General features: G+C 41.0%; 1 protein-coding gene across 1 annotated transcript in view; it reads right to left on the bottom strand.

The window, feature by feature from the left end:
- The window catches only part of GRIN2A (glutamate receptor, ionotropic, N-methyl D-aspartate 2A), a gene marked incomplete at both ends in the record, with an annotated part of 48381 nt that extends 37883 nt beyond the window's left edge, over positions 1–10498 (bottom strand). Inside the window, one exon of the mRNA XM_009077729.1 lies at positions 9906–10498. Coding sequence (XP_009075977.1) covers positions 9906–10498 — 593 coding nt within the window. The remainder of the gene's footprint in view (positions 1–9905) is intronic.
- Positions 10499–12113: the final 1615 nt, after the last annotated feature.

Raw genomic sequence — 12113 nt, 5'->3', positions numbered from 1 at the left:
CAAGAGTCTGCTCAGCCCTTCCCAACACAGTGTTTTTGTGACACATGGATCCATTCCACTAATGCCCAAACCAGACATGAACACTTTGAAGGGGTTGACAATACTTCAGTTCAGCAATTTCAGAAGGAAATTCTTTTTTATTTTTTTTTTTGTGTCTAGGTTAATTTTCAACGGTTTTCAAAAGACATATAAATTAATTAGCACTTTGAACAGGAAAAAAACCCAGAATGACCCAGAATAAAATGCGGAGAATAAAATATTGGGAAAAAAAATAAGGGGAACATGGAAAATTTAGTGGAAGAAAATCAAAACTCCACACTGTCAATGTGAGCCTGAGAGGGCTATCCCATAGGTAAGAGGTAAAACCACAATTCCAAACCTTGCTGAGCCCATGGCACTTGTAGAAGATAATTCTCCCTCCACCCCATGTCCATGAGCTGAAGTTAATCACACTGAATTCTCAGCATATCCCACTGAAAGAAGTTCAGCCCAAAACTGATGCAGACAGATGTGCAGGTGTCCATCCCACAGGTAAGTGTGCTTGGAAGGGCAGAAAGTTACTTTAACTATATTTTATACATTGCTCAGTAATGTTTTACCCACAAGAAACTGATACTCCTTTACATGCTTATATGGGTTTGGAGGTTTATTGGTTGGTTGGTCTTTGTGACTGGGGTTTTTTTAACAGCAATAGTAGCATAGACTCCTGGGGACTGGGACAGACAAAATTCTTCAGCTTCCTATTCAAAGGAGAAGGCTTTGTATTGACACAGCTGCCTGAAAATCCCAACAGCAGAATCACACTGAATAAAGATATATAGACCCAGAAGAAATAATGGCATTGTATCCTAACAGTTCATAATTAAATGTGCACTGCCCTGAACAGCCATAACAGACATATTAACATCAGTCAGCACTGGCTTGACAGCGATTTGTAAATTCTCCCATCGTAATAACTCATAGTTTGTGACAGAGTTTCAGCGTGAAAATTTTCCCCTTGGCAGAACTTTGCTGTTCAGTTGAACTAATTTCCCATATATTCCATTTTTCATCCAGTAGCAGAAGAGCTTGCATGGGAACAAAAAGCTTGTTTGCCACCTTAAGAGGCAGCAAAGCACCAAACAAAAATTACTTGGCCACACACATCAGAATCCAGAGTAACATTCATTCACTGCTGAAAATCAAAGGCATTCTGACCCAAAGGATGAAACACCCCCCACAATGAGCACATCATCTGTCAGGGCCAGGCAGAAACCACCTCATGTCAACAAACCTGAAACCCAAGGATTTTGTCTCCTCTCATGGGCTGGAGCACAAATACACACACTGTACTACATCAAGCTTGGGTTTTTAGAACTATGTAGACATTGGTGATTGGACTTGAGCTGAACCCTTCTTTTATATAGTTTGGTGGATCACCACTCCAGATTTCAAACACCACTCATCATATTTTGGGACTAATATGCAAATGTCCCTGCCTAGAGACTAGTCAAGGGCCATCACAAGATGCAGTGCTGATGTTCAAGTGTTCCAAAAAGAAATATGAGCCACAAATCCAAACTGAACTCAGTGTATATTTTTAAACCTTGGGAATTCACCAGCTAAAAGTAGCAAAACACATCTTGCAAGTTTAAAAAAAAAAATAAAGTCCTTAATCTGTAAAAATCTCTTCAAATTGCATTGTCTGATCAGGATACAAAGGTACCTGTGAGTGACGCAGGCTGAGCTACCCCAGTTTCTCACACTGCAGCAATAAAAAAGAACTTCAAAGAGATTCTTGTTTTCCCAAGCACATTCTTCTGTACAAAAATTCATCAGCTGCCTGTGTTCTGCAGAAACCAATACTTACAGCCTACATTCCCTCTTGAATTGTCAATTTTCCTCTGCAAAGGACAGAAGTCCTGCTCTCCTTTTACTGGCTAAGATCCCAAACTTCTTGTCTCTACCAAAAAAAACAACTGTGTGCTTTTCTGTTCCTGCTTAGGGAAAGTGGGATAAGGAAAGCATTTATATTATGTTATTCTTACAGAGTTTTAAGTTTATCCAAGAATTAATTCTGTGCAAAATGTCTTTGGCTTCTGAACTGGACAAAATATATTTCTGAAGTAGCTTTGGAAGGGCATATTCCTGTTCCAAACTAAATGAGGTGCTACCTGAGCTCGTTATTTTAAGGGGCAATTCAGCACAGACCTTGGATTAGCAGCTAATCTGTTTTTATACCTCATTAATGCTACAACCTTTGCAAAGACATGATAGCAGGAGGCCTTGTGATGGTATTGTGATACTGAAGTCTTAATTAACTTTTGCAAACTGAAATTTGTAAGATTCCCCAGGTGATAACATGTATCAAAATGGCTTTTTTCTTTTTTTTTTGGATAGAAGTTAAGTTATTCTCACACCAAATCCAAAGCAAGAACCAAACATTTACTACATTTTTAAAAATGCTTTTAAACATTTATACAATTCTTTCAACACCACAGCAGAACACTGTTCCTGTTGTATTTACAGCAAACCTTTGAAGCACTGAGCTTACAAACTTCTCTCTAGGCTTCCAACTTTATTTTGATAGACTCAGAAGGATCAAGTAGTTCACATAAAGCTTCAGATTAATGCCAAAGCTGTGCAATATTTATCCCTGTCAAAATGCTGACTCTATCCAGAAAGACAGAACACATTGGGTAAGGTGTGTTTTCCTATCCTGTAGATACTATATCACAACTTCATTGACTCTAATTTACAATAACAAATGGGCAAAGACTTTGCCAAAAGGATCAGAGCTCAGTTCTCAGAAGACCATTTGCTTGAGTACAATATTGCTGACTCTGAGGCATCTTTCTCTCCAGTCTCCTCACAGAAGACATGGACCTTGTCCATGAGGAGTTTGTTAAGGATTTCCTCTACTGTGTGAGAACAGTTGAAACCTCAGGAGAGCCATGACCATTCCTGGAGCAGAATCGTCAAGATGTTCTACTTCTGTGTTATACAACAGCAATGGCATTTCTTCTGAGGTTTACCAAAGAGCTCCCCTAACAGATGCAAAGATTTGAGAGCAAAAGCAAGAAGGTTTAGTGGATTCTGTCTTGGGCATTAAGGAAAAAAAAAAATCCCACAACGTTATGTAAACTATAAAGATCACTTTGTCTCAAACAAAGATTAAACCTAGCCTTGGTTTCACAAACTTCTCTGGGTGATGAGAGAAAACAAACAAGAGTGAAAGCACAGCCCTGCCAGGGAGGGGCATCCTCACAAATATTCATGTCCTCAGTATGGACACTCTCCTGCCCACCCACCTGTGTCCCAGGTGACCCTCAGCTCAGGCTCAGGAGCACAGCCAGCTCAGCAAGAACAGGCTGGTTTATAGTTAGTGTGAATCCACCTGGAATGCAGCTCCCAAACAGAGCAGCAGCTGGGAAAAGTAGACTGGGTAAGGCAGAGGCATTAATGAAAACATGTCACTTCTAAGCTACCTCCAAAGGAGAGAGCTTAGTCACTAGACCTGTGAAGTAAAGCCCAAGGTGTGATGGCTGCAGGGAGCAGAAAGCCCATGGGACTCCTCACTGCCATCAGTTCTGCCCCACATTTTCTGCCCTCATCCTGCAGCTCAGAGGAGATAATCAAACTTTAAAAAGTCCCCAGGTGCCATCAGCAGGGACTATCATTTTTTATCTAGTGCCTCCATCACCATGGGGCAGAGTTTCCGATCTGTGGCGACCGCAGGCAACGAAGAGAAGCAGCAGAGACTTGGGGAAATGCATGTTCCATAAAAGAAACTCTCCTCCTTCTCCCTCAAAGAAGGAATTTCCAAACTGAGATGTAAAGCAGATGAAATGTCTCAAAACCAACATGTTATCTGACGATATTTTCCTTCCTGCAAATAGTGTAAAACCAACCATTTTAATAATCTAGACAGCCAGGCTGTCTGGGCTTGGCATTCACTCAGCCTCATACCTAAAAAAGCAGGAGTGAATCCAAATTTGGTCTTTTCTTCTTTATCTTGTCGAGGCTCTGAACTGCTGAACTTCCTTACTATGATTCTACCGTGAAATCTGGATGATACTTATCAACGGAAACCCCAAGAGAAATTATTTATCATCAAGAAACAGATTTCCTCTGTAAAATTAATTCAAGAAATGCTTAATGTAGAATATATGATGTGTATAGAAATATGTCTGCAATAGATCAGTATTCAACAAGGTACTGATGCAGTTTTTAGAGTCGATTTTATATCTTAGGCTATGTAGGATTTTATTTCAAAATTCAAATTCTTCACAGTGATGCAAAGAGTCTCTTCATCTCTGTGCATCCTCCTCCTCCTCCACTTCCCCCAGCCCTTGCTCTCCTGAGTAACTCCACAGCAGTCCCTTGCTTTGGAGCTGAATCTCCCTAGGCCTGGAGCCAGCATGGATGAGTAAAACTTTGGGAGGGATATGCTACAGTGACTGGGAAAAAGGAATGACACGCCAACTACTTGTACCTCCTGCCAGCTGCTCCTTGAAGCATTAACTGCCACAGGGACTGGGAAAGTCATTTTGCCCCAGTTCTCCCAGACAAACAACAAAACTCTTGGGGAGCCTTTCTGAAAGGGAGGCAAGGGGAGGGAGCAACATGAGCAAGGGTCCAGCTCCCTGGGAGGGTGCCATGGGCAAACTAAACACCAGAATGCTGAGTTAATGCTGTTATTAACCATATAATCTCATTGAAAAAGCACTGTCCCATTTTGCTGCACCACCTCAGAGGCATCCCAAACTCTTCCCATGAAGTGCACCTGGGTTGCTGTAAAGGAATGGTGTCTGCAGCAGCTCTGTCTCCAGGAATATTCACTAATATTCTGAATTTTGAGCCCTGAAGGCTGCTCTGCTCAACTCCCAAACACGTAGTTCTCTTGTTTAAGTTACTTTAACGATCACAATAACAGGGTAATGTTTCTAAAAGCCTCTAATCCAGCAAATGTTTGGTGCCTTCTGCTTCCTAAACTGACCTAACCTGGGAGAAAATTCTAATACAGAATTTTAATAGTATCTGGAGTCACTTTGTCAATAAATCAGCACCGTGTTGGGGTGTCATGGGTGGAACACATCTTCTGTTGCCAGAGAAGACAACAGCTTCATCACAGGAATTGAAAGAAGTGCAAATATCTAGTTGCTCATGTTTCAGACCTTTTTGTCAGCAGTAAATTAGACTTTGTGTATCCCTGTGTACCAACCCAATTGCTCCAACACTACTGGGCCCCCTGATCAGAAAACATCCCCACACAAATGGAAGAGGCACAGTGGGATCCTGCCACTGACAAAATTAGAGTACATTTTCTAAATCAGTTTTTCATGTTGACAACAATCATTTATTGCAATCCAAAGTGTCTGAAATTAATTGTCAATATTAAACCTAGGACTGGCAGCTTGGTCTTCACTTGGAGACACTTGCCTAAATACACAGTCCTCCCTGGAAATCTGCTGCTCCCTGCATCCCTGTGGCCTTGGTGCTCCACAAAGACTTGCAACCATTGAGGTACATCATCCCCATTTGGATTTGTTTCTGTAGAGCAGCATTCACAATAGCAAAGGAGAAGATTAAGCAAATCTAGCAGCATGCAAAACCTGAAACTTCTTCAAGTTACCAAAAGTGAATTACTGAATTGAAAACATGCCCAAATGAGCTGTTTCCCTCCACAACACACAAGCAATGCATGTGACTGCTGAAACTTGGTTTACAGTCTCAGATCATCGCTCTCTATGCAATGCAGTCCTGTGAACATGCAGCAGCTCCAGTAAAACCTCAGTGGGATCACAAAGTGGGAAAGACAAACAAAATATTGCAGAAAGTCTTAGGTGGAAGCAAATAACATTTGTTTCTCTGCACAGCAATTATGCTACTAGTGAAAAAGCATTTTATCCTTATATATAATTAGTTAAATATTTATATACCTCCAGTCATACAATAAAGCAAATCATACTTATTTTTCCCCCAAGTCTTTTGATTTAAATGAACAAATCCTCTATAAATTGGCTGTTGATCTGGATGCAAGAAAAGATTAAACAGATTTGCTGGATTATTCATCAAACCATTGTGTCCATTTAATCCCTGATTTTTTTCAAAAGAGGCAAATTTATCTGCCGTGCTAAAAGCTGGAATCAAAATATTGAATTTGCTGAATGACCATCAGGAGTAGAGGGACAGCACAGCCTTTGCCCTCTGAAGATGCTGCTGCTGTAGCAATGCTGTACGCTAACATCAGCACAACAACAAGGGTAAGAAAATGAACCATGAGGTTGTCCATGGAATTTAAACATTCTTCCCAGTGAGCCCCTGAGCTTTTAAACTCAGGACAGGATCAACCAAGGATTTGGATCTGACCCTTTGGTCTTCCCATTGCTCCTGCTCCTTGGCTCAGTGATGACAAATAAAAGCAACTGTGCTTGGGAAGGGTAGGAAATGCCACCCTGTCTGGAGCACATTGGAAGCATGGGATGGGACTCTAAATCCTGCCAAAAGATGGGACTCTAAATCCTGTGCATTATTTGACTGTATATCACAACTGAATGTGGCTAAATGTAAGCACCAAATGGGAAATCCCTGACTACCTATGGCTAGACACATTCCTTTGCTTTTCAGGATAATGGCAACAGAGCTTTGCTATCCTCCTCCATCCTGAACAGATTCCAACCCTGTATGGTTGGAAATGTTGCCAAAAGATGGGACTCTAAATCCTGTGCATTATTTGACTGTATATCACAACTGAATGTGGCTAAATGTAAGCACCAAATGGGAAATCCCTGACTACCTATGGCTAGACACATTCCTTTGCTTTTCAGGATAATGGCAACAGAGCTTTGCTATCCTCCTCCATCCTGAACAGATTCCAACCCTGTATGGTTGGAAATGTTGCTGTGAAATGTCTCTCCCAGGGTCATGACTTTTATGCACACTATGAGTCCTCTTCTAAACAAGGCAGCAGCATTTCTATTCACAGAGGAGCAGCATTTTCCAGGATGACTGACAGGTTGTTGTGTTTTGCTGTTTGTTTGCCTACATGTTTTCCTTTTCTGGGAGAGAGCAAGCATTTGTTCAACTGACATGGCATTAATGAGGTGCTAATTCCATTTATCCTGCTGTGCCAGTATGTCACACAATAGTAGGTTTCTGCCTTGGGAGATCTGGGTCTTACAGATAGGAAAACAGGATCTGAATCAATACAGATACAGACATACATATCCATCTGTGGTTTTAAGGCACTGACAATGAGCCCTGTGTTTTACTATAAATCCTTTATTCATAGGGGAAAAACTAGTTTTCCCATGTGTATCAGAAATGAACACTGATCAAATCATTCCAAAAACTAAAGCAAACCCGATTTTCTTCTGGGTCTAGAAAGCCAATAAAAGCATCTCAGAATTGCAGTGACAGGGGAAAGATAAATTGTGTGCTTCAAAACAAATATATCTCCAAACCAATTTAATACTGAAAGGATCTGAGAAAGAGGGGAGGAGGACTTTTCACTTCACGGCTTTCTTTACATAGAATTCCTTCAGAAATGGAGATGAAAATCACTACCTAGATGCATGAAGTTGCACACAAAGCATTAGCAACTTCCATTTACAAGCAAATTAGCTATTATGGCATAGCCTTAGAGCACTATAGTGGGTTTAAAGCTGAATTAGACTGACATTACACTAGATGGAGTCGAAAAATCCTGGGATTTTGCTTCATTCTTGAGCTTTGTTTTGCTCAGGCATCACCTTACACAGCCCTTCCCTGCTCTCCACTGAGCTCTCTGCCTCTGAGCTTGGCAGCAGTGTCCCCTCCTTCAACCCTACTCCTCCAGCACTGATTTCCAGCATGAGCAAGGAGGCACAGTAGGGCAGGTCCCAGGTCCATAAACTGTTTACAATTCCTTCAGCCCTTTCCATTGTGAGGGTGCTCCAAACTACAGATTTATCTTGTAGTTTACAATACAAAGCTGCACTATATGTGACCCGAAACTGTGAAGATTACATTTCAGAGTAAAACCCCAATTTAGGTATGGATTTGTCACGTAAAAAAAGAAACTTAAAATTTAGTGATGAGGATGAGAAAGTACAATAAACTTATGTAATTCACCTTGGCATGGAGAGTCTGGTCAGCTCCCAGAGATTACTTAGTACTGGTGAATGCTTTTATATATTTGCCTTTCTTGCAGATTATATGTGACAAGAATAGTCTTGGGGAGTTATTACATAAGAAGGACTATTTAAAGTTTATTCATTTTAGTGTAATTCTGACATTTCTAAATTAAAAACAGCCTGCTTCTCGTTCTTGTGGTGCTGGAGAAGCTCAGAGAATCTCCAGTCCAGAAAATGTATTCTCAATTCATAGCTGAGTGTTTCACATTGGGAAGTGACTTTACTAATCACAGTGCACTACAACTTCCCCTGTGAAGAATTCCTGGGTGCATCATGCACGAAGTCTAGTCTCACTGCCCCCCAAACACTCCAAGCCCTGTTCTTGTAGCCATGCAGACTTAATGAGAAAATAAAGACTGTTTGAAGACAGACAGTCTGTGCTGAGTGCTGAATACCTAATTCAAGTCTGCACTAGTGTACTACCCAAACAATGGGTTAGGCTCAAGTTTTCGTGCCCCTTCCAACTGAACCATGGTTGTCCATGGATATTCAGTTGGAAGGACACCAGTTGTGGTGTCCTCAGCCTAAGAAGGATGTGGAAATGTTGGAGCAAGTCCAGAGGAGGCCACAAAGTTGCTAAGAGCACTGGAGCATCTCCCCTGTGAGGACAGGCTGAGGGAGTTGGGGCTGTTCAGCCTGGAGAAGAGAAGGTTGTGTGGAGACCTCAGAGCAACTTTTCAATACATGTATGAAATGTTAAAATCCATTTACTTGGCAGTATTTAGCTTTTAGAGAACTCCTGAATGGTGTGTACAAAGATGCTGTTTGCATGGAAAACAGCTACTCCAGTACATCACGTAGTAATCAACTGCTAATCTAAATATGCACATACATCTCAAGATTTAAAATATTCCACAATCTCCTATCTGAAATCAGCAACAGTTTTCCTTCTCTTGCCAATTCCATCCTGCTTTTCTGTAGGAAGTGCTTCATCTGCACTATTTGGTCAGAACAAATTTCATAAATATTGCTTAGCTGTTTCCATATGAGACATTGTCAAGAGCTATTAACAAATATGCTAGATACCCTTTACTTCCTCTTGAAGACCAGAGAAAGAAATACATAACTGTGCAACATATATTATGTAACACTTGGAGTAGAAGTAATTAAAAGGAAAATAAAGACAAAAAAAAGAATCCTGATTTAAATCTGGACAGGTCCCATCTGACAAACTGTTTTGAGAAAACATCCATATCAGCTTGGATTAATGCAGATTAATTTTTTATAGTTATTCCAGTACAGGTGACAAAAATAAAACCCTGACAAGTAGAAGTGACAAATTTCAGTTCTTAGGTGATAAAAGCTGCCTAACTAATCTAATACTTCTATAATTTCCAGGGACACCTCTTTAATGCTGCACATCACTTGCCTTCTAAAATCTGCTGATGTAAGTGATTCAGGCACAGCCTCCAGAGCATTTTGGCAATTTTACCTCATAGTTAAAGTACAAAACAGCATGATTTTGTTAACTCAGCTTCATACCCTCTAAGACCAATTTCTGTCATCTCCTACATCAGATTCAGGGCAGTATTTTTTCTCCACAGCACATCACATCATCTCTAGGAGCACAGTTATCAGTGCAGCAAGTCCTCTGGCACATTCTCCTGCAATGTCTGAAAATCATTGCTTAAAAAGGGCACAATGGGATTAGCAAAAAAACAATGTTTCTTGAAGAAACATATAAAGGCAACAGAATGGAAAACTACCAAGGCTTTGTAGGTGAAAAAACCCCAAAGCATTTAGCCTTACTTGTGCAAGGTTTGAGATGGACGGTCATTTTTCTCCAGTTGTCCATAGCAGCTCGTTTTTGCTTCAGGAATGAAGGAGTATTTTTCCATCATGGCTGAGGCAGCAGTGGCAATAACCCCAAGGCCATCCCGTACTCGAGCTTCTAAACTGTAGTCCCATTCATCATAAGCTGCTGAAATGAGTCCTGAAGGAAACTCCTTGGGAGTGATTTCTGTGTTACCACTAACCAGGCTGGGAACTATCCAAAAGAAATCATAGCCAGTGAGGCCCAAGGATCGAGCCTCATCCAGTATGTAGACAGCTTCATCCTTGGAACAATACAGCAGGATGACAGATGAATGGATTTTCTTCAGCTGGATTTGGGTCTTGGCGTCTCCAAAGGCAGTATCGAGTATGATGACGTTCTGCATGTCCCAGCCCACAAAACTATTTTCCACAGTGGTCTTAATGACACTGATGAAATCTCGGTATCCAGGGAAAGTGGTGGTCACCAGGGAGAACACATGCCAGTCATAATCCTGCATGATCTTCAGCATGATAATGGCTTCTTGCTGGATGGAGGCCCCAAACTGGAAGAATGTGGACATCACATCCTAGAATACCAAACACAGCAAAAGATTAACAATTTGGCACAAGCCAAAGGGAAAAGAATCTCTGATCCTTCTCTCTTTGTTCTACCACAGCTACCAAACTTCTGTTGCATTCCAATACTTTCTGAGGCTTATCATGTTAGTACCATTACTAAGCAACACTGATCATGAGTACCACAGCTGATGAAAATATTTGCCAAAAAGTGACAAACTGAGATTTACTTTGTAAATTTCTGAGTGTTTGATCACTTGAAGATAAAACTCAAATCAGTGCCTACTGTGGGAGCTCCCTAGGGACAGCCACCCACGGTCACACAACTCTCCAGCAGGCAGCTGCAGACTCAATTTAGGCCAGTTTTTAATTACAAGGGATCTAAGTTGCAATGCACGTGCTGTACACGTAAATGAAGAAGCTCTGTATTTCTAGACCTAATGCCTGAGGAACACTTTGTTTCCACAGGTTCCCTGGACTTTGTGGAAGCTTTGAAACTCCACAGAGGCAGATTTGGTGTCCTCCACTACTGAGCTCAGCACTGTCCATGGCCTCATTGCTGGTCCTGCTCCATTCACAGCACATGAGCCACTGATGCCTGATGGAGAATTAGCACGATGGGACTCCAGGGACAACCAGCAATCTGTTGGTGTCCTCATTAAAGGGCTTAACTGGAAGGAACTTCAAACAATGTCCTCATTGGGTGTAACTGGTCTGGAACATTGCCCAGCACAGATTTGTTTCTAATAGTTGTCTCATGATTTACAGTGTTCATAACATTTCACACAGCATAGGGGCAGGTGCTGCTTATTTTAACAGCATCTGTCAGAAACAGGCAGCACAATACACTTTGTTGGCACTAAGTTTACATCTCTTTTTACTAAATTGTGTAGGACCAACCCTGGTAGTGTTCAAGGCCAGGCTGGATGAGTCTCATCTAGTGAAGAGGTGTCCCTGCCCAGGGCAGGGAGGGTTGGGACTATAAGGTCCATTCCAACCCTTCAATTCTATGATCTAAATTACCAACAATTATTAATGTGCCAAAACAATACACATAAAGATATATAACTCTTCATTTTCACTTTACTTCAGAATTTATTCCTAACCAGTAGTGGCAACTTCTGTGCCTCCTTTTCAGATAGAAAAATCATGAACTCCTGGTGAAAGAAAAGCTTATGATTTAAAAATAAGATGTGAATCATTCAAGATTTCTTATGCAGCCTTCAGAGGAAAGACACATGCGGTGCTTTTAATTTAAAGAGTTTTATGAACATGGTTGTGAACTGCTATCCTATTTTACACTTGCAGGGAAGAGAAACAGATTAATTGACTTAGGTTTCATGGCAAGGTGGTGTTAAACATAGGATTATTAGGGAGAAGAGTAACTCAGCTCTGCAAGCTCTGTAAATCTGTTCCAAGCAAACTGTCTGTATTTTTTTAATAGAAGATGAGGAGTGTTATTACTTTCCAAGTGTTAAGAAGCTGACGCCAAGATTTTATACAGCTTGACAGCAATAAAAGTCTTACAACTTGTGTCAGACCATGAAGACTGATACTGAAGGTAGAAAACACACTGTTGGTGGTAATGAAATCATCTGCCATGGTTTCTTTTTTGCCCCCACCTTG

Source organism: Acanthisitta chloris, unplaced genomic scaffold (assembly GCF_000695815.1).
Source record: "Acanthisitta chloris isolate BGI_N310 unplaced genomic scaffold, ASM69581v1 scaffold36796, whole genome shotgun sequence".
NCBI classification, from domain to species: domain Eukaryota; kingdom Metazoa; phylum Chordata; class Aves; order Passeriformes; family Acanthisittidae; genus Acanthisitta; species Acanthisitta chloris.
Note: the sequence above shows the minus strand (reverse complement) of the source record. Positions and strands in the feature narration are given on the sequence as shown.